The 24,484-nt window shown below is 37.7% G+C and overlaps 1 protein-coding gene across 5 annotated transcripts; it reads left to right on the forward strand.

Moving 5' to 3' along the window:
- The first annotated feature begins 250 nt into the window (after nt 1-250).
- On the forward strand, nt 251-22,973 carry Serca (Sarco/endoplasmic reticulum Ca(2+)-ATPase). Of its 5 annotated transcripts, none has more exons than XM_021329296.3 (12): nt 251-410; nt 7,041-7,185; nt 14,145-14,162; nt 15,073-15,155; nt 15,232-16,922; nt 17,009-17,198; nt 17,615-17,762; nt 17,875-18,133; nt 18,400-18,544; nt 18,629-18,838; nt 19,247-19,364; nt 22,110-22,973. In XM_021329296.3, exons 2-12 carry the CDS (start codon nt 7,068-7,070, stop codon nt 22,130-22,132), a joined length of 3,003 nt encoding a protein of 1,000 aa, XP_021184971.1. In that variant the 5' UTR covers nt 251-410; nt 7,041-7,067; the 3' UTR covers nt 22,133-22,973. The 5 variants fall into 5 exon arrangements, with proteins under 5 accessions (XP_021184971.1, XP_021184970.1, XP_021184966.1 ...); XM_021329295.3 differs by having other exon boundaries at nt 22,324-22,973; XM_021329291.3 differs by lacking the exon at nt 22,110-22,973 and having other exon boundaries at nt 19,247-21,704.
- The last annotated feature ends 1,511 nt before the right edge of the window (nt 22,974-24,484 follow it).

Genomic DNA, 24,484 nt, shown 5'->3' on the forward strand with positions numbered 1-24,484 from the left:
GGACTAAGCTAACAATTAATGATGTACATTTTACTTGTAGTAATTTGTAAATTAAAGGTAACGTCAAATGTTATCAGTGACTACGGAACTAGCAACTTTTATTTGCAGTTGGGGAAAAAAATGTTGTTAGATTTTGAGCTCTAATGCGCGGTGTTAAGAGTTAGGTGTTGTGTGGAGGTGCGCTGCGCAGGAGTGCGTATGTTTGCGCGAGTGTGGTCGCTGGCAGCCGGCCCGCTGCCCACAACGGAGCTTATAAAAGAGGGCGGCAATCTGGTCCCGCGCCCGGCGCGCGCACTCCCGACTCTTTCCTCATGGGGCGCGCTACCTCCACTCGATAGTACCTACAAAACAAAAAATACATTTTTATGTATCTGACATACCAGTGAAGGGACCAAGTGATAAGTGATACGGTAAGTTGTTCCCCGCCGGACCACCAGGACTGTGATATCTGTGCAGTGACTGTTCAGTGTTGCCCCACTTGCGGAATGTGCTTTCATATTTGAAGAGTAAACGGACGATCTCAGTGCGAATGCGATAAACGAAATGTGAAAAATTATCGGCTTGAAAAATAGCAACCGTTCCAACGTAAACGCAGATTTGATTACATAAGCCAGTGTTACCAGGAATCAAAATTGAATGGAGGTGGTATAATAATAACAATGTAATTTATATTGAAGAAGTGAATCGAAAGTAGTTTTTTGCTTCAGATTTATTACAAAACCAGTGTTCTTTTATGTTGTGCTGCTGTATAAATAAACATGTACAAACAATAAATCCACTTAAAACATTTTAGTTAATCCTATGTATCCTAGTAAGACTGGCTTGTGACAGCTCAAAATATAATAAAAACAAATAAATTTTAAATATTTTGCAGCTAGACGAGTTTGAAGGCCGCGAGCGCCATCTTTTCGGTATGACGCGGTTCTAGATTATGTGCTAGATAATATGAAGATATTTTAGTGAGGAATTCAAAATAGTTCAACACTACACCACTCTGTCACTCAATCTAAGAATAGTAAAAACTGTTGATTCAACCGTGTCATTTGCTGTATTATATAAATATTCTTAAAGCCATGTTAAAAGTTTAGTTTTTATAAGCGTTAGTCCTAATTTTGTAACTATGGTTTAAATATTTGATGTCTGTATTTATCTGTATCCATTACGGCAATTATGAGTTAAATATTTTCCGTTCGATCGCTCTCCGATAGTAAAAAACTGAAAATAACCAATAAAACTGTATCGAAACTATGATTATAATTTGAAACCAGATCGTGATGTTTACGCTGATACAGTTAGAGCCAGCTGTAAAAATACTTTTCATTTCAGATTGTAAAACTATGAATATCGGAACAAAGCACCTAATATACTCTGACGTCAATACCCGCCGTCATAAACTCAGTAGATATGCCGAGATACAATATAAATGTTATATAAATACGTAGCGGTACTCTAAAATGTCTTTTAAATGGCTCCACGTCACGGCGTGACCCTCGTGAGCTGTCAAATGTGACTGTGAGCTTATGCGCCCGCGCACGCTCACATAAATGACTAACAGAAGCAAATGTAGATTCTCAAATGGAAACAAAAAAAATATTACATATCTCAAATAAAAGTTTACTAAACCGTAAAATCAAATTCAAAATAAACAATAACCAACTGTTTTTGCATCGTATACGATGTTATAAATTACATATTGACGAGGTGGATAACATATAGCTGAATAGACGGATTCTTTAAACAACTTTGTGTACTCAAAACATTGGCATCTCCAGCATTTCTATCAACACTCGATCGCTCGTGTCTAACAATGACTACGGCCTGTCTGTTCTCTAAACTTTTCACATTTGTATGTAGACCATTGTACGCATTTAACTAGACATTGAATGTATCATTTAATGACTTGACATTCAAGTGTGTTCGCCAAATAGCTCGAGGCCAGCCCGGCATTGTCTATAATCAGCTATTTTCTCCTTTACACGCATAGCGAACTTGATCCAAATCCATGTAGTCCGCCAAAACCGCAAGTCGGTCCTGCCAAAGCAGACGATTACGACACTCCCAGTACGATAATTCTATTTTGATTATTACCTTCGGACGTTTATTTTGGATGACGAATAGCCTTACGATATGGCTCGGTACGCGGAGTATATTTGATATCAGAATGATATATTCATACGCAACTCGGTCCTCGTTAAAATTATCTAGGAATTTTAAAAGCCCGTTCGACCGATTTGTATTATTGAGTATGTCTTACGGGTCGTTACCGTAGCTCGTTATACATATATGCCTATAAATTTACGATGTACCTACCACTTAACTTTAATTATGAGTCAGAGAACGCGCCCTAATATGATTAACGTTATTCCATTACACTCCCCAATTACATGGGTGACGATCGCAATTATATGTAATGTGATGTTCTCACACATAAAGCGCGTCTAGAAAAATCGAATTTTAGCATTTACTACGCCTATTTAAATCGAAAACATGATCCATCTTTTTAAGCTTCATTGCCGACAAAAAGCTGTGCTATATTTCTAATCTATCAAAGTCCTACCTTGCTTAGCGACTATATCTGTTTATCGTATCCGACCAACTCATAAACGAACATCTGCTTCTGGGAAAATGAAAAAGAAAATTTAATTTCTATCAAAACGTCAGCGTCCATTCAGCAATCCAAATATTGATCGTAGCGATGTGGCAGCTATAAACAAGCTATTTAAAAAAAGGAGGTGCTAAAATATATATTCTCTGTATGTAAGTCAGTTAAATATCCGAATTGGATACGGAAATTGCCATGATTGTTCGACACTAAAGCTATCATTGGGTGTATGTTCAGGTGAATGGCACATCCGCAGCTAACGCATGACTGGCTTGCAGAAAACTGCAATGCACTATTTATACCGGGTGCCAACATCAACAAAACCTACTTCTTCATTTCACATTGCAAGTCAATGATCTCATATCGGAAGTAGGTCGGATGCGTACACGCAGCGTCTGCGCCGATGCAGGTATCCAACACAAACATACACACAATGCGAATGAATGCATGAAATCGTAAAATACTAGCCCAAGTTAAAACGAAAATGGTTCAGCTATAATTTATGCGTGTAAACAATATTGATATGATGCACCATAAAAGCTTTATTGCGGAACAGAAATGACATTGAGCTTCCCATACTAATAAAATGTAAAGTAAATAATAAATACGTGAGTAAACTGGAAATACTTTATTAATCATAGAAGGAATACATTGTTGATACTTGCGCTATACATAAATCAATCCATTGAAGTATTACTTATAATTAAATTCCAAACTCCAGTTCATGTAAAATTTATTTTTGGTTTTGATGAATGTCTTTCTAGGCCTTTACTTTACTAGTTCAACGCCATAGTTCATGGAAAGCTTAATAGTTTTTACTTTTAAATATAAACATTAAAATATAGATCAAAGAATGGGAAGTCACTTTATTGATTGTCGTTGAAACTGTCTGTGTTTACAAATAACAAATGGGTCAGGCTTTTAGTTAAATTACTTCATAAACCAACGAAGTGAGCTTAAAATATCGGACAACGTGGATATTAATTGATGGGCTATAAAATAATACGCTAGCCAAGCTGGAGTGATTTTTAATCGGTCGTTAAACATGCACCGATCATTATTGCTGAACATATCCGGTGTGGCTGACACATGCGCGGGCGCGTCCATTACTATCAATCAGAGCATGAGCCACATCTGCAGATCAAACACACGGTTTTGGAGCTGTTCTTAATCTTCGATTGCGTGATGAGGAAGCTCGACCTCAAAACCTTTGTTATTGTATGAGTAACAACTAAATTATTACTAAGTCGTAGTTTAATATTAGGCTGCTACAATATTTATGTACAAAGCTACATTAGAAATCGTTTTAATTAAAGAAACCTAATCGAAAGTTTGAAAGAGATGAGTTAAATTCATATAAGTAGTAATCTTGAACCATAAACCTAACTTTTGAAACTATATGTACTTTTTAGTACGAACATAGGTACTTGTTTTCAGTTAACTGAATTGCTTTAACCACGACGTTATAATGGATACTTTTAATGAACACATTTAGTTGTAGGTACTAAGTAAAGGAAATAGTAAAACGGGATCATGGGCTGTGCATCGATAGGGCCCACCCAATATAAAGTAGGTAGTGGACTGTATCTCTTAGTAATTTCAAGTTTAAACTAAATTGTTTTAGTTTAGATAATTTGTCCAGCATAGATCATTACATAAATTCATCTCCAAAATCTAATAATTTTGTGAATAACAAACCCCCAAAGAAGAACACATTCCACTTGTAGGTACAATGCATGGCACTGCATTGCATTGAGCCAGCAAAAAAAAACAAGCACTTCTGTATACTGAAATTAAGCTTAATTGTTGTATAGGAAAATAATAGGAATTCCTACATTGTCGCTATAGATTTGGCCTTTGATGTTTATTATTTATGAACCATAAAACTTGTTTTTAAGCTCAGCGTGGGTAACTTTTAATAGTCACTGAATTATTTTCATGTAAGAGATACTTTATGCAATATGGCTCTGTTAATAGCAGCCTGAGACGTCAGATTTATGTTATCACGCTAATCAGAATAATATATACTTTAAAAACACTATCGTTTCCAGACGCTAAAATAAACGTTAACATTGGCATTCAGCTGTTTCCCTGCGGTTTTCTATTTTCACTCTCTAAATATATTCCAAGTACTTCACACACAAGGTTGACATTTTTCCGTGGCTGCCGTGAAATCGATATCGTAAAATCGCTCTTTTAAATTCTCAAAAGACATTCCACAGATCTAAATTTTAAACGTCAATTACAATCTTATATTTCACTATAAAAGTGCCTATTGTTTAGTCACAAAAATGTGTACGTGGTAAGTTTCTCCATTGGTTAAACTTTGTACAAATTGTTTATTAATTGTGTCCTATTCAATGCTCTACATCCAAACATTTTGATATTGTGGTTGTAAACAATGTTTGACAGTTGACCATGAAACATGCTCGCTGTGTTACTGTTGCAATGCTTCTGATAGGTTTAAAAGCATAATTTAGGTCCATGCTCGTAACTGCAAAGGGCGCAAAAACTTCAAAGCTCACAGTCAAAACATTAATAGCAATTACGCCTACTGCCTATGACTATATTTATGAGTTCATCATTTTGATTATGACGGATCCGTCCAATCTGTTAGGCGAAGACATGATGGGAAAATATTCAGAATCATAGATCAGCGTCATCCGACAGTTTATCTTTGCCAACAGCAGGTACCAACAGACCAATGTCGACGTGTCGGCCACGATCCAATTGTACAGCAATAATTATCCACCCGATAAACAACGTCCACTAATTTAATTATTATAAATATCGTTTTACTACATGAAACCGCTTTACTCCCGGTTCCTAAAAAGCCTAACGATCCTGAATTGCTACTGAAGCAGAAAACTAACAAAACCTTAATTTCGCAATGATAACTGAAATCCACTTATAAAGCGATAAGCTAATGTTTGTTCAAAGGCTTATCATGATAAAACACACATGGTATGATCTATTCGTTCTTTTATCCCTCCCGACACGGTCGATTGACGATTATTGAAAGCTCTTTCGGTTTAATAACTCTGTTGGTTAAGCCTTAATAAACCGTAAGAATAACAAGGTATTAAATAAAAAGGAGAACCTTTTTAATAGTCGTAAACAGAAGTAAGCATCACACAACAAGCTCCGGGAGCTCGAGCCGGGCAGCGACCGCTATAAAAAGATCATCATAGGACGGTCGGTGACGGCCGCCGTGCGACATGCAACCCTGGAAAGCGACTCGGCTGTGCCATCGAGTACTGTTGCCAAAATAATTAAAGAAATCTCCGACGGTGTCCCTCCACCGCGCCCGCGCCGCTCTAAAATCGTCGCTCTTCGCCCGGGAGTCACTACTCGGGGCGCGGCGGGAAAACATCTCCCGCGCCACTCTTATTTCTTCTTTCCTTCCCGACGCTGTCGAAAAAAAAATATTCCAGTAAGTTTCATAATACCACTATAAAACGAAGTAACCGTGAGTGTAGTAACCCCAAGTGCAAATTAAGTGTCATGCAAGTTGCAAAAGGAAATTAGTGATTTGATATATAAGTGATAAAAGTGTTACATAACGCGAAACATATTTCAGAATTTTAAAAATACCGCATTTTGTAGGCGCCTATGGCACAAAAATAGCTTTGAGTCACGTGGTACAAATTCAACCTATAGCATAGCTCCACATTTATGTATGATCGTAAAATGTATTAAGTTTGAAAATGAATAAAATGAAAGTTATTTCGGGATCTTCTCGCAAATAGATAACGGTTTGAAGATTGTTGAATTTATTTATCGAAATATAAAATATTTTGTATTTAAAAGGAATCTCGTTTGACAAAACTAGTTTCTCCCTCGCGTAAAAGGTGGCGCTGCCGTCGACCCCTCTTCTACGTCAGTTTCGTAAAAAATGACGGCTGGATTAGATACGTGTTCGTGTCGTTTATGATATTTACGAGAAAAAGTATTAGATTAGTACAAATTTTAGTAATAACTGTATAATTAAGAGTTAAACGGTAAAAATAAGTGAAATATTAAATAAGACAGACACTTCTCATGTATTAAAAAAAAACTTCTTGGTGAGTGGTGCAGTGGTCAAACGGTGCTTGGTATCTAGGAAATAGCTCGTTAAATCTGATATCATTACTCGTCTTCCTATTTTATGGATATCTTTGGGAATAAAAATGTGTAAATCATAATCTGTAATAGTCAGAATACACGTCTTAATTTTTTTAATTGAAAATTTTACCAGACTGAATTAAATAGTTCCGCTTTCCTTAAAATTAAAGTTTTTTTTTTAGCTCAGTTATTTTCCGTTCGTCATTGGAATAATATAGTTGATTAAATTACGTCGCACTTAAAAATCTCGTACAAGAGCAACATAACCTCAAAGCTTTCAAGTTGATGATGACTCGTCATTTCTAACCTATATTTTTTTGTTCTTGCTTTTTAGAACTGACGGCAACGTAGTAATTCCACCATGGAGGACGCTCACTCGAAATCCGTGGAAGAAGTCTTAGGGTACTTCGGTACAGACCCAGACAAAGGCCTTAGTGCAGACCAAGTGAAAAGGAACCAAGATAAATATGGGCCAAATGGTAAGTACCTACACTGTTTACCTGAAACATGTAAACAAATTTTCATACCTTTCATGTATTTCTATCAAAGTGCGGTAAACTAGGCAGAACAGATTAACTAAAACCTACTTTTAAGGTTCTTTAGATTTGATGACAGATAACTTTATCCTTGAATAGATATTTTGCTAAATCTGAATGAGACTACATTGTAATAAGTATCCTTGCTTCATTGATACCTCCAGAATTGATATTACTATAATGCAGAGCAGTATTTGCCTCAATATGACATCATCAAACATTTTAACTCTGGTTAACACATCATTACAGGCATAGACACAAAGTAGGTATCATATATTGAGTTTTTATATGTATTCCTCTATATGCTTTCCTTTGAATAATCTCATAAATGTCTTTATCATTTAAGCATGATTTTATTTATGATAGTGGTCATGCCATGATGCAATTTATTTAGTCCGTGTCAATTAGGCTGGGCCCTTTATCTCCGGTAAGCTTTGATTGATATGACAATATTAATGGACTACTTTCCCAAAGATTAAATAAAACATTTGATTATAAATAAATATCTGTATTAAAGTCTGTTTCATACTATAAAGCTGCTAGAAATTTTTGGATTAACCGGGATCAATATGCTGAATGCAAGATTCACGCTTTACAATTAAATTTTAAAATATCAATTTTTCTTCACAACCTGCAAATCCTGATTTGATGAATTCTTTGATTGAGATTAGTTACTCAACATGACAAAGATATTTTTCTAGACATATACTGGTTTGAATGAAACATATTTCCCTTCTGAAGATAATTAATTAAATGAAAAATATCAGATTCATTAATTTTTCCAATAACTTCTCTACTTACCCCTGTGTAGACAAATTTTCTTCAAAATTGAAGAGAAATGACACTATTATAATTATTATTCATCATTTATTAAATACAGAGTAAATTTTATGCCATCAATCAAAATTATCAATGTGTGTCTGTGGACCAAGGTCAGACTTCCTGTATTCGCTTCCACGATTACAAAGTTTGATGACATATAATTATGTGTATTTTTAACTTAATGCTATATATTAAGTGAACATAATCTTGGTAACTAAAACGTTGCAATGTTAAGGATATTAACTAAACACATTGTAAATAAATTGTTTCTGAACTGCATTGTCTATTGAGCCGCAGTCTCTTAAAGATGAGGACTAAACACCTTGGCTATCTCGTCTTCATATTATAATGAGAGACATTTCCTCCATTGTAACATAGCAACGTTACTCATATACATAGCATTTAATGTAGTATATAACTCACTATGTTTATTACAAATTTTTTTTTGAGCTGCGGTAACATGACATTTAATTATTGATGAGTAGTTTCGATTTTGACTATACATACTGAAGTTACAATAACACATACTTACAAACTCACGTTTGTATAGCATGGGCAAACAAATACAATCGAAATACACCTTGCTGAAATAGTTCCGAGAACGGAGTAAAACTAATCAATATCCTGACGAGGTGGAAATAAGGGAAATATTTATAAAAATAGACAAGATGAAATATCCAGAGTTGCCCACACTGTGAGTGATAAAACGCCTGAATGAAAGCAATCCCGATGGATAGGATTCGCTTGATTATGCCTACTACGCAAATATCCGGTGCTGTGGGCGATGTGTAAATTAATCCATTCCAAGTAATCTGTCCACGCCGTGCGCAGTTCCTAATTGCATGAAGATAACGTAAAATCCCCTTAAATATTTCCATAATAGTGCTTTGTCCAATAAGTTTTATTTGAAAGTTATTCATGTTAGTTTTCCAGGCCTCTACATACATATAATTAAAACATTCTCAGCATAACAGCATTTTATAAAATTACATTTACAAATACATGGACTTATAAAATCATTTGTTTAACGTGTTATTTTGTTAATAAAAATGTTACCTATAATAGGAACCGCGATTTCTGAAGAGATTGCTGATGTGGTACTACCCACTCAATGAAACTTATAAAATCACATAAATGTCCATTATTCTGTCGACTAAATATGAACGCAATTTCCTAATCAAATAAGATTTTTATCACCCTATTTCCATCATAGAAAAACCAGGGCAGGTCGTTTGTATTGACATAAAATTAATGAGTTTTATCTCACTAAGTCACCTACTAAATATTTGCTGACAACTGTGACATAGTATAAAAAGTAGATATCTCGCAATCTTTCCTACGTGTTCCAAACAATGCCTCTAATAATATAAAAAGAACTGTTGTATGGAGATTTACTGCTAATTGTTTGAACACAAAAATACCATACATACATATTATTTTCATGTTTGTTGTCTGTCTCTGAATACACTTACAGTTATCCTCCTTGTGTTGTTACAAGGTATAAAGAGTAATCTTTTAGCAAACTATTTGCACTGATGATAATATGTGGGTATTTAGAACAAGTTCATGGATCTTGTACCTATACTTTTTCATTCATTGTTTCGATTTCAATATACTGTACTTACTGCAACTGGTGAATTTGAGCGCGTTATTTTTATAGTTAGACGACCCTTAAAATAGGTTACAGGCTATGTAGATTATAGAAAAGAGGTTGATACGCTGTGGGCGCGTTCTCGTTGAGTATATTTATAGTGGCACCGACATGGTCCAAGACCAGTGAGGCGGCAGAGGCTGCCAGTGGCGCGTGTGCACCGCACAGGCCCAGGGGACGAGTCCTCACGCATCACATCTCTAATAATGTTACCTACCTACTCTACTCTTGCCACCACGCTTAGATAATAAGCAGTTTGCCATGAAATTGCTAACCTGTTATCGATACAAATGCTTATAATATTATAATTATTTGACAAAAAATATGGAAATACCTATTTGTCTAGAAATTGAAAGTTCATGCACAAATTGACACAACTCAAAATTGTGAGGCAACTTACCCTCAGAATAATTTATGAACAAAATTTTGCATTGATAAACATAATGCATAATTTGATAAAATCTTTTTTCATATTGTCATACACTTGCATAGAGCTTTAATGGTAAATGGCAAGATCCCGCGAGACTTGTTTATTTTTTCATTCCGTACAACTGACGATTATTTTGCTGCGGAAAACATAAACTACACGTCACTCGCTCGGTGAAGCGCGGTTACAATACCGAAACTAAACGCGTGTAAAGAGTTTAAAAACAAAAGTGTGTCATAAGCATGAGCATGTTACGAACCTCTTTTTTATTTATTTCTGGTTGTTAGCGCTTGGTTTATAAACTTAGGATACCTAATATTTACTTGAAAACTTATCACCACTTCTCCACTACTTATAATAATAGTAGTTTCCACCTTGTGTACGTATTTCCTCTTTAAAACGCACAATATTTTACGCAAGGCTACTACAATTAAAAATAGCATGCTGTGGGCCTTTAAAACTGTCAATAACTAATTGTAAAACAAACTGTTATTAGGCATTTATTACCTTTTTCAGACGTTAAATGTCTAAATTTAATTAAATGATGATTACTAAAATCTTTGTCCAACATAAGTGCTAAATAAAGTATTCAGATAAAATCTTAGTTTTATAGGAAATTATTTTTTATGGGGTAATATTTTAAACTTGATTAGTTAAAGTGATGTCACCTACTAGTATCCACTTAAGGTTGCCTACTTACATTCTGCAGACATCATTTTATGAAAACTGATCTCCACCTACACTCAATATAGTACCAATGTCTCTTCAGCAATCTGTGATCATAGTTCTTTGTAAGTCAATTCTTGCAGAGATGCTCACTTAAATAATTGGCGAATCCTTCTCAACAATCATTTCTCTTTCAAATATCAACAGTACTCTGCAAGGTTCGTAACAAACGCTTAAAACCCCATTACCTATGCTAATGTTTAGCTAGTTAAATTGTTATCGAAATGGAACTAAAGACTGATCGATTGTTTCTAATGAAACTCGATGGTTATCCGATACTCGTTCAATAATCATTCGTCCTCGAAACATAAAAACCAACGTAGCTAATGTGCGTTAAAACATAACTAACTATATGGACAAGAAGCTGCAGATAAACCGATACCGATACTTTATCTGTAATGCGCTATGCTTAATGGTTATTAGTCTAGTATAAACTAAACAATTTTGCGTAAATTGGAATTACAAGTGTTATACAATGACATTATTTAGGAGTTTAATATTGAAACCAATAACCTCCTAAAATACAACTAAAATATTTTTTGTGTGACGCACTTGAAAGGTTTCCACATATCTACACACGTAGTGGAAATGACCACAGCGTGCCGTCGAATATAGAAGTATGGCGCTACGTCAACGTAGATCATAAGTGTTTGAGTGCATTAAGGAGCCGATAGTGCACCGTAAGCCCGGGAATGCTGATGCTCCCGCGGCGAGTTTCGAGTGCCTAGTGGCTGAAATATTATATAGGTACCCAGGTTTATTTTGGACGATCTACGTTGGCGGATTGCGTCTACGAACGCGGCTGACGCGCGATCCACACGACCATTGCACGTTCCAATATTTTATCTGTTAGAAAATTCTTTTATCTTCTCACCACTGAAACCGTAAAGACAATTTTGCCACACGTTATATTTACGACGATGCTATTCTTACTTTATTGTATTACCTCGATCTAGACACTGAATAACATCAATTTTTGCCTTCACATTGACATTTAAAATTATGTAGATTATTATCATAATGTCACGTTGTATTTTATGCGAAACCAGTTTGATTAGTTTTATTTATTAGTTTCATATACGGTGAATTTGCGGTTTGAGAATATTTTACTCCCTCAAGAGAAAAGCTAACGACCTTTTAATATCCTAAAACTCTTTAGCGAAGATTAACCGTTAAAAACTTCCGAGTAAATCTTTTTTTTTTATACAAGTGAAATTCGCAACTTCCACAAAATTGAAACTGCAGTCTATCAGTAATTGAAAACTGAAAAAAATCGTAACAAGTTTGCGCTAGTTCGAATTCGTTATAGTTTTCTCTCGCCTTTCTCTCAATATCGGCAAACTACAAGGCTTTGAGTGACGCAAGTTGCGAAACACAAAACAACAACGCCAGTGTCTGTTCTTTATCGTGCTTTCACCTTTACTCCGTTGTCACATAGAAAGTTTTTCACGTTGCCAATTTTACGTTACAACATTGTTGTGGTGTTGTATAATTGGATTCTATCTTCAGCGAATCACAAATATAAAGCCAGGGTAATCTGTATCCACCTGTAGCACTATGTGGAGGTCACCTGTTTGTTACTATTATTATCTTTATTATTCCCACTCTATTTTTAATTTCAGCGCTGAAATAGCTAATTTTCCTCGTCCATTGTTTTTGTAAGCCTTTAAAGTTAGCCCTCTTACTACTAGCAGTAAATATATCGATATCTTTATGTGAGTAGATGGAGCGTGACGCTATATTATGTATTGTATTATAGTATTGACAGTCTGGTCACGTTTACAATGTACGCTATTTTGATGTCGGCAGTCCAGCGACGTGACACTTAAGAGTATGGACATCGCGATTTTATGTGCCGTTGTTAATTTTATTGTCGAATGCAAGGAAGCAGAGATGCTGACATGGCGATATCCATCCGTTGACTAATTGCTTACATTAGTCACGGTGGTGTGGCTGGCACTCCGACTGCGTACGCAAATAGAGTCGATACAACGATTGACTAAGCCCACGTTGCCCGATTACACTCTTCGATTAAGACATAGAAAACATGAAATGGAATCCAAATACATTCTATGAACGTTCATCTTTACTGCGCCTGTAAGCTTCTTGCGAAACAAGCATCCAAACGTGCTCCCACCAAACTCCAACCACGGAAGTGACTTGATGGAAGGATATTCTAATTGTAAGGGCAACGTTTAACGGGAACATTATGTATGATGCGTCAAATTAGGTATGTTGTGTTTAGGCAGATAGTTGATTGTGCTAGATAGTTGGTCTTGCGACGTTGTTACGTAGGAACTAAGTGCGCGATTTGAGGTCACCATGCAGGTCGCGCACGGCCCGCAGACGTGGCCCGCTAGCTGCCCGGCAACTACTTAATCATAAACAAGATACGCTAAGCCTAAATGTGTATTTATATCGCAGATTTAATATAATGAAAGCGATAAAACACTGATGTCTTACAGGTGTCGTAAAGATAACAAAGTTCTGCGACCCTTACTACATAAATATACAAACAATTACTGACAAACACACGTCACAAAGGATTTTTTGTAGGGCATGAGACTAGTATTGAGAAAAACAAATGCTAACGTATAACCTTCTACGGAATACGTAATAGCAGCTCCACGCAAATGATCTATATGCACAAGGTCCTAAGAATTTAATCTGTAAATAAGTATAAATGCTTAGACATTGTAAGATATATCCTAACCTTACTCGATAACAATTTGAATACCGGTTGTTGCAAAAAAAACTGCGACTCCGCATTGTACTACCAAAGCTACGATACTTTTACAATTAGTTATCAATATCTATTTTAATGTGAATCAAAGAAACGTGATAATTCCGTATCGCAGAGTGTATGTACCTTGATTAGCCAGCGGCTGGTAAATATTATCACACGTGTTTTACTTTGTTTTGGGATTGTTGATTTTTGCGCAGTATCCGAATAGATACCGGTTTAAACGCACACTGATAACGTAGTAATCAAAATAATCTACGTAGAGTAGGACTAGACAAACGGTGAGCAGATCACGTTGAAATGCGGCGCCGACATTTGCATTTGACGTCACTATTATTGGCCGAATCGTTGATCGAGAAGCTCGCGGTGCCGGCGCGGGCGCTGCCGCACGCTGCGCTCGATCTAGTGTATTTATGTACGATCGTAACGGCCGACATAGATCGCATGCCTGTTCTGACTAGTTTATCGCCTGTTACATTAACTCCTTTGATCTTTTATTCAAAACTCTAATTATGGTTCTTTTCTCTTTTCAGAACTGCCTGCGGAGGAGGGTAAGCGCATCGATTCGATAAATAAATTCTAAGCTAACTGCTGACCTATTCCTAAGCATAAATCCGATTCCTAATCCGTTCACTTTGTACACAACCTTAACGGTATTACTCGGCCAATATAAGTAGAGTACATAGTCGGCTGATAACGTTAAGCTAGGCCAGACTATGGCATTCTTGTTGATAAGCAAAAGAGCACTGTGGAAATCTCCTTAACCAATTCACACAGTGGCCATTGCAAATGTAGAACACTTCCTTAGTGGTGGTCCCCAATTGTATGCTAATCGAGTGCTCAAAGTAATTACGCATTATGATAATTATTGTGACACATATATGAGGAACACAGCGCTATCAAAACTATTAGATTAGGCTCAGAATACTCGCTTAAAGCTAGATACATTTCGTTACAACGCAATAGTGTAACACAAGACCTGTTTTATCAACTGGTATAAAATATAACATTTTCTATTTATAATCCTTCGATAATGCTAGTATTAAACACCGTAACGAAATAAAGTCCATAATTAAACTTGCTGATTTCAATAAATACGGAAAACTGTTGTAAAACCTATAACTTAACCTAGTTCAAATAAATCCATGTCAAGGCTCCGTGAGACACTTTTTGTTTACTTCGAAGCCTTGAAATCTTACGTTTGTTGAATTTTGTCGTCGAGTTTGCAATACATATTAATGACAAGAATATTGTATAGGCTACGTTTACACAATTTAGTATTCGTCACTTTAACAGCAGAATGAAATTCAATACGCCGGTTTCGAAGTAACCAAAGTAATTTCTAATTTCCCACTGTAATTCCTTCATACGTAATTCCATTTTCCGTGATTGCTAAATCAGATTTTACGCAGGATCTGATTACACGTGAAAATATAACATTTTTACGTTTTTTCCTTATAGGCAAAAGTATATGGCAGTTAGTCCTGGAACAATTCGATGACCTCTTAGTAAAGATTTTGCTGTTAGCCGCTATTATTTCATTCGTAAGTATTGTTGTCAGAGGTGTATATTAATCTTTATGTCCCTCAAAACGTTAACAATGTCGTTCTTTCGTTTCAGGTTTTAGCTTTATTTGAAGAACACGAAGACGCATTCTCCGCCTTCGTAGAGCCTTTTGTTATTTTACTTATTCTTATTGCTAACGCTGTAGTAGGAGTATGGCAAGAAAGAAATGCCGAATCCGCCATCGAAGCTTTAAAAGAATACGAACCCGAAATGGGTAAAGTAATCAGAGGAGACAAATCCGGTGTACAGAAAATCCGAGCCAAAGAAATCGTACCCGGTGATGTCGTTGAGGTGTCAGTCGGTGACAAAATCCCCGCTGACATCCGTCTTATTAAGATTTACTCCACCACCATCCGTATTGATCAGTCCATCTTGACCGGAGAGTCCGTCTCCGTCATCAAGCACACAGACCCCATTCCCGACCCCCGCGCCGTCAACCAGGACAAAAAGAACATTCTCTTCTCCGGTACCAATGTCGCCGCCGGCAAGGCCCGTGGTATTGTCATCGGAACTGGTCTCAACACTGCCATTGGTAAAATCCGTACTGAAATGTCCGAGACTGAGGAGATCAAGACACCTCTGCAGCAAAAACTGGACGAATTCGGTGAGCAGTTGTCTAAGGTCATCTCAGTTATTTGCGTTGCCGTATGGGCCATCAACATCGGACACTTCAACGACCCCGCCCACGGTGGAAGCTGGATCAAGGGTGCCGTCTACTACTTCAAAATCGCTGTCGCCCTGGCTGTCGCTGCCATCCCCGAAGGTCTCCCCGCTGTCATCACCACTTGTCTCGCTCTCGGTACCAGGCGTATGGCTAAGAAGAACGCTATCGTGAGGTCGCTGCCCTCTGTAGAGACCCTCGGTTGCACTTCTGTCATCTGCTCCGACAAGACCGGTACTCTGACCACCAACCAGATGTCTGTATCCCGTATGTTCATCTTTGAGAAGATCGAAGGTGGCGACAGCAGCTTCCTTGAATTCGAAATTACTGGCTCCACCTACGAACCCATTGGTGACGTTTACCTGAAGGGACAGAAGATCAAGGCTGCTGAATTCGATGCTCTGCACGAACTTGGTACCATTTGCGTTATGTGCAATGACTCCGCTATTGATTTCAACGAATTCAAACAGGCTTTCGAAAAGGTCGGTGAGGCCACTGAAACCGCTCTTATCGTACTCGCTGAGAAAATGAACCCCTTCAACGTTCCCAAGACTGGACTTGACCGTCGTTCCTGCGCCATTGTTGTCCGCCAAGAGATTGAAACCAAATGGAAGAAAGAGTTCACTCTTGAGTTCTCCCGTGACAGGAAATCCATGTCCACCTACTGCACACCCCTTAAGCCTTCCCGTCTTGGCAATGGACCCAAACTGTTCGTCAAGGGTGCACCTGAAGGTGTGCTTGAACGTTGCACGCACGCTCGTGTCGGAACTGCCAAGGTTCCTCTGAACTCGACCCTCAAGAACCGCATCCTGGACCTCACCCGCCAATACGGTACCGGTCGTGACACCCTTCGTTGCTTGGCCCTCGCTACCGCTGACTCCCCACTCAAGCCTGACGAAATGGACCTCGGAGACTCGACCAAGTTCTACACCTATGAAGTCAACCTTACATTCGTCGGTGTCGTCGGCATGTTGGACCCTCCCCGTAAAGAAGTATTCGACTCCATCGTCCGTTGCCGCGCTGCTGGTATCCGTGTAATTGTCATCACTGGTGACAACAAGGCCACCGCTGAAGCTATCTGCAGGTAAATTTATATCTATGCTGAATAGAACACTAAAGAATATTTCAAAAAACTTTGGGAAAAAATGTTAATGACCTAATAAATTCCAGGCGTATTGGCGTGTTCACTGAAGAGGAAGACACCACCGGCAAATCCTTCTCTGGCCGCGAGTTCGACGACCTGCCCGTATCTGAGCAACGCGCTGCTTGCGCCAAGGCCCGCCTGTTCTCCCGTGTGGAGCCCGCCCACAAGTCCAAGATCGTTGAGTTCCTGCAGAGCATGAACGAAATCTCCGCTATGGTATGTACCACTTGACTTATGTATGCTTTTTCTATTCTGTATGCTCATAGGGATCTTTCTACATGACTTGTTAGCCCAAATTGAATTTAGAACGGGTTTGAAATTCATACATTTATCAGCAAAATTACAGTGTTTTCAGAAAACCAAAATTTGTTAGTAAATTAACACAACACGAACAAAATCTCAATTGTGGTAGTGAATCAACAGCGAAATAACTGTAACATTGTAAACGATATCTTCATTATTTACTGGGCCACCATTCGGCTATATTATTTAATGTTTACACATCGTAATACATATTCGAAGTGTTCTGTTTACGTTAAGGCAGGCGTGTTTATAAACTGGTTAACTCGGACTTTATCATGGATTGTTAAAATGCTGGTGTAGCCGATGACATGTTTTTTATGGCTTTACAGACTGGTGATGGTGTGAATGACGCCCCCGCTCTCAAGAAGGCCGAAATCGGTATTGCTATGGGCTCTGGTACCGCTGTCGCTAAGTCTGCCGCAGAGATGGTGTTGGCTGACGACAACTTCTCTTCCATTGTCGCCGCTGTTGAGGAAGGCAAGTATCTACATCATACATAAACCGTAACAAGGAACTTTTATCAATAGGAAATTCTAGTTTTTTTTTTTTGTTCTGTTTGACTTGACGATTTTGTAAAATTGTTCTTCAGGTCGTGCCATCTACAACAACATGAAGCAGTTCATCCGTTACCTGATCTCTTCCAACATTGGTGAAGTCGTGTCCATCTTCTTGACCGCCGCTCTTGGTCTCCCTGAAGCTCTGATCCCTGTCCAACTGTTGTGGGTCAACTTGGTGACTGACGGTCTGCCCGCCACCGCTCTCGGCTTCAACCCCCCTGATCTCGACATCATGGACAAGCCCCCCCGTAAGGCTGATGAGGGTCTGATCTCTGGATGGCTGTTCTTCAGGTAAAAATCTTACAAGTTACATAGAAGCAAGATTGTAGTTTTTTAAATACTATTCTTATCATATACCTTTTTATCAAAATATTAGGCCTGTCAGAGACTCTAATTCTCCCCAACAATGAAGAACTTGTAAAACTTAAGTGAGGCGTTACTGTTTCATACATCTGAACTTTACTGCATTTGATTTTATTTTATTTCTCAGAGGGGTATTGTGTTCTTAAAACACTAGAATACTTGTTATTTTACTTATTCTTGTTATAACTCGTCAGATACATGGCTATTGGTGGTTACGTCGGTGCCGCTACCGTCGGAGCCGCTTCCTGGTGGTTCATGTACTCGCCTTTCGGACCCCAGATGACTTACTGGCAACTCACCCACCACTTACAGTGCCTCAGCGGAGGTGATGAATTCAAGGTACGAACCCTACCATCTAGTAGTACTCATAACTATAGTGATTCATTTTTGATAAAATGTTAACTTTATTTTTTGCCGTTTTAGGGCATCGACTGCAAGATCTTCACTGACCCTCACCCTATGACAATGGCCCTGTCTGTATTAGTAACAATTGAAATGTTGAACGCCATGAACAGTTTGTCTGAGAACCAGTCCCTGGTGACCATGCCCCCATGGTCCAACATGTGGCTCGTCGGCTCCATGGCTCTCTCCTTCACTCTTCACTTTGTCATCCTATACGTTGAGGTCCTGTCGGTAAGTACAAGGTCTTAAGAAATGGTTTTTGAATTACTACAGGCAAAGACTCGCGGCAGATAGTGTAATGCAAAGTGCTATTAAGACAGCGTGTCACTTAGATTTTTTATAGATGACGTCACCAGGGCAGAGATGTACGTTGTCGGATTACTATGATTATTGATATCCGTATTTTTTTTTTATGCATAACATTTGCTGACGTCTAAACAATAATCTATTGAGTACTAAGACTAAATACAACCTCTATTAATCATTATTATTATGACGTTAGTAAGATGATTATCAATTTTCATCTAAGTTTTGTAAATATGCCTTTTTCATCACAAAGTAAAGGCACTGTCTGCCGCGACCACTTAAGTCTTTGCGTGGAGCATAGCTAACTGTGTGGTTGTGCCGCGATGTCCGCAGGCCGTGTTCCAAGTGACGCCGCTGTCCATCGACGAGTGGGTGACGGTGATGAAGTTCTCGATACCCGTGGTGTTGCTGGACGAGGTGCTGAAGTTCGTCGCGCGCAAGATCTCGGACGGTGAGAAGCGTTCGCAGCTGATGCACTGGCTCGACGGCATGCAATGGATTGTGCTCATGTGGGCCGTGTTCTTTGGCCTCATCATCTACGGCCCCCTATAAACCGGCCCGCCCCCGTGTGCCGTGCCACCACCCCGTTTGATTCACATCTAATACCCTCAAACCGATTTCTGCGCCACCCACCTCTTCTATTCATGTTGCAGTTTCAATTTTCTATTCTCGTGTGTGAATTGATAAGTTTTCGAATGTGGGTAGCGCACGGAATTCAACTGTGGAAACCGATAGACTATGAGCTGCGCTCACCACAGTATCAGTCATCTAACAGTTTGGAATGCTAATTCTGGCGCACCTGGTGTGTGAAGTGATGCCCCTAGTGTCCTAGTGCCCCAGTGCCCTAGTGCCCTGAGCCTAGAGCCGGCGTCTAGTGCCGCGGTGACGGACAGCGGACTCGTAGTGACGAACAATGAGTGTAAGCCGCGCCCGGCGGCCTGTGTTGTAGTTGTCTGTACTGCTTAGGAGTAGATCTAACGGAGCCGCTCGCTCTAGTGATTATGCATTTTGTATGTGCGAGACAATAAATTATTTGGAGCTCATTTTTTACAAATTCGTGAGTTCTTCTAATGTTTTCTTCCTTTTACTGAGTACATATACATAATATTATACACTTATTTGATGTGAAGTGGCTGTGAAGACCTTCATTATAAATGCTAACTAATGAAACACCAAAAATTGGTTTTATTGAAAGGTATTTATAAGTTAGATTAATTGCATTTGATACATTTTGTATACAGTAGCATGGGAAGCTCCGCATTCAAATATATATTATAATGAACTCGCACATAGCTCAGTACCTTGTCCGTATGGACAGCAGACATGTTATAAAACATACTATTAATTGATAGTAATGTGCATTGTTAGCCTAGTGTAATTTATCGTAAGTGTATTATTAGGGACGTGGTTACAATATTATTCTCTCTGCATAGGTAGTACTGTTATCAAAAGAATGTCTTTCTCCTCTGTCCTTTCACTGTGGTCGCTTCTTAACATTCCTATATGCATTTCTTTTTTATCTTTGATCAAACCTTTTTGGTATTGAGAAGCGCTCTTATTAATCTAAGCTAATATTAACAAATGAATGTGTCCCTAGGCTGAACTAACCTCATGCCTTAATGTGAACGCGGGCGCATTGCATGTAAACCGCAATAATATTTCATTTAATCATGCGGCCGAGTTGCAGGCATTGTTGCTGTAAAATAACTTTTCAACAGTTGTGTCCTTCTGAGGGCACGACTGTGCAATCGTTTTAACAGCAATAATGTTGTCAACTTTGCGCTGTTGTGCAAGCAACAACATATTATTGCCGGCTTATATGCAGTCCGCCTGTGTACACCCTTCGTAGGTCAAGTAACCCGTCACAAACAGTTACTTCTCCTACCAGTGACCTTCATACATCGAAACGATATCATGTCAAGCCTTGTTTCAATATAATTATTACATAACATTAACGAATTTGTGTACCATGTAAAATGTCTATTTATTACGTTATTTACCACAAAATAATTTATTGAAATAAAGCAATATAGTCTATGTATGTACAAACTCAAATCCGATTAAAGATCCTATGTACGATATATAGTACTTCTATTTATCTATATTTACTAATTGATGTATTTTTTGTTTTGTCTCCTGTTCTTAAAAATAACCTTTTATATCAAATATTTTACCATCGAGACATAATATTACTTTTAAGTTTATACATCCCAATTCAAAATTTGTTTAGACCTGAGGTTAAAGGTTAGTACGTACATATGTTTTTTTTATTATTATATGTAATGAATAGTAATAAAATTTGCATGTAAACATTGCATGGTTTATGACTTTCAAGAGTGCAGTTTTTTTATGATGCATTAACAATTATATTTTTAGTACTGTTCTTAAATTATTATGTGTATACCCAAATCTATAAACAAGACTCGATTGAAAGGACTACAACCGTTAGAAGTTTATATTTATTTTGTGTTTTTTCTACATCTATGATAAACACATATTTTACAAATAATAATATATGTATAAACAAACACAGAACACTCTTCATTGAATGATGTGCCTACATAATAATTATTGAGTTACCTTGAAAACTACCTATTGCCCACATGCCCACAGTGAGTAGTGGTGTACCAAACGTTGATCCCATATATTCTACACTGCACAATAAAGGGCATGCTCAAAAACCTTCGTTGTGAATGTCCCCCAACCTCCTGGAACTTGTTTCGTTTATCAGATTAACTTATTGAAATGTACAGTCGTTTATACATTTTACATATTAAAATAGTCAACAATATTAATGTTTGAATTATTTCCCTTCACAATCCAGTAGTGACACTACATGACACATACCCCTTGATTATGCAATTATATTCCACCCCCTTGTATTGGAACCCCCCAGTCCTTAGCGTACAATATAATGTTTACTATTCTATTCCTTGCTAACATTTTTAAAACCAGTTTTGCGACCACCACAGGCGTGTGATGCTTCAGGCTGTAACACCAGTTACAATCTGAACGTTACTTTAAACCTGTAGGAATGTAACCGAGGAGATGTATTACCTACAAAGCAAAAAAAAGGGTTACAAAAGTAAAAAACAAACGAATGAAATAAAAAACAGTTTGTGAAAAGCAAAACTTGGTTGTTGATTCCGCGCACGCTCCCGCATGCTCTAACGTGGTGTTGTCCTTGTGTCCCCAGCCCAGCCGACGTGGAAGCTGTAAGCGCCGGACGCCGTCGCAGCGCCACTGCACGCACATATTCCATGAACACTCATTGTTTGTTGTGATCCCGCAGTGAAACTACACATTTAATGTAACTACGACACGGTTGTGATATCTGCATAAGACCTAGTAAGTTCGGACGGCACCCCCGCTCGAGCGCACACAACACTAACACTCTCGTTGTTTTGCAGCGAACGAGGTGGTCATTGACAAGTGGTAAACGCCACCGAACCATAGTTCCTCACCCGCTTCTCTCTGCTACTTCTACCGCTCTCGTCTCCCGATATAATGTTAATTGGCTTTTAGATGTGTACAATTTATAAAAGACGCGTCTCGTAAGACTTGGATTAGGCTAGGCTAGTTAGGCCAGGCCCGGCGGTGGAGGAGAGGCGCGAGTGGTGGATGCGGCGACGAGGCGGGCCGGGGCGCCGCCCCCGTCCACCTGCTCACCTGCGCTAGTTCACCAGAGGGGACATAATGTTGTTCATAATGTGTATATACTACAGTATGCTTAGGAGGTTTAATCAATTTGTTATATTACGTTGTTCTAATTAAAGACTACATGGTGCCCGTCGACAGAAGCAGTGCGATAGACGATGTGTACTTAAGTTGAGAGCACTCATTAATTTATTGTTATATTTTTATTATCTTATAATCTAGTTTGCTTATCTAGAGTCGAGTCATTTCTATTAGTGCTGACGCCTCGACGAGCAATATGGTGTCTGTAAGGGAAGGATAATTCACGATTGTCCAGTGTTTGGGACCTGAGTCCAAAAGTTTAAACATACCTGTACATTTTAATGTATTATTGTTTTGTACAATAAATCGTTATAAACGACAAGTGTTTCATTTCAATTATATTTAAATAGGAACTCGAGAAAAAGTATTACCATACCATAGCAGCGTATACCTAGTTTAGCTTCATGGTTCCGGTTCGATTCCCGAAATACATGTTGGTGTGCAGCAAGTATGAGAAACCCTTATTTTGTTAACTACGTAAATTGCGCGTTTATTATACGCAGGTAAATTAATAATAATTTCAGAAAACCTGCTTTTCCCACAATCTTAATGTTCAATCAAAGAAAAATATTTCTTTGATAACCCTGATTAATTCTTTCGGTATAAAATTAATCTAAAACTACATAAGTATAAAAAAAATTAAATACCTACTTGTTTTTTTGGTAGCAAATTAAATATGTATTAAACGAATCAAACAGGTTTTGAATTTTAAAATATTTTGTCGGACTTGACAAAATTGGCCAAATGTAATAAAAAGTTAGTTAGGCACACCATGATTAGATTATCGGAAATTCTTATTCAGGCGTGCCATGTTAATAAAAAATAATTGAGCTAGTAATAAATACATAACAGATCGACCAGTATATTTATTAATCTGAGTTAGAGATACAGTATATGACATATACGCAAGGTCTATTTACGTGTCCATTTCGACCGCGCGGCCACCTCATAATTTTTGATGAAACTTTGCCAGGAATTAGTAGTAATTTGTTACTTTTCACTCCTCTTTTCCTGAATTTGTTACAAAAAAAACCAAGCCGCTATGACAAAGAACAGTTGGCCGCTAGAACCGCCACTTGCCGTAGTCATCGACCGTGATTACTCAGAAACTATACAATGCAGATAGACGAATGATACATCAAAAGAAAGGTCTTAATTTGTTAAATTTGTTACAAAAATAAAAAAAGGTCAAAACGTAGATATACAAAAAGTTATGCAATGTTAAGTTTTCAGGTTATGAGTAGGTAAGTATATCACCGTAGGCACCAAATTAATAGAGGCTAATGTGTATAGAAAATTAGTCTTTAATTTGTTACAGCGAAAAAAGACAAAAAAAAATACTAGAAAGCAGGTTCAATAATATGTTAGAGTCGATTTTAGTTGGCCGCGCGGACGGCAATATGCCTAAAATACAATTTCGTTTTTCTCGTTATTAAAAGTAGGTTTTAGCTTAATTAAAGTACTAGTCGATGGGTAAAGTAACCTAGTTTGAATAAATATAGCGAATTTAACTGCAGCATTCGTATTTTAGGAGATATTTACAAAAACACAGTGGTATGAAACTGTATGAGAGTAGGGTGTCCATGCATTTTCACATATTCGAAATTTTCGTTATTCACGTCTTATTTTTTTAGGGAGAGTGCATACTTTATAAAAATCAAAGTCACAAATAGATTAAAATTTCTTTATTTACAATCAACACAAAGGCAAACAAATCAAGTAATAAAAGACAACCAGATAAATATAAAATCTTCATAAACTAACATAATATTTATAAATTAACTGACACGAATATATGACACAGAATGTAGACATATTTTCTTAGAGGTACTT

Source organism: Helicoverpa armigera, chromosome 9 (genome assembly GCF_030705265.1).
Source record: "Helicoverpa armigera isolate CAAS_96S chromosome 9, ASM3070526v1, whole genome shotgun sequence".
Lineage (NCBI taxonomy): Eukaryota > Metazoa > Arthropoda > Insecta > Lepidoptera > Noctuidae > Helicoverpa > Helicoverpa armigera.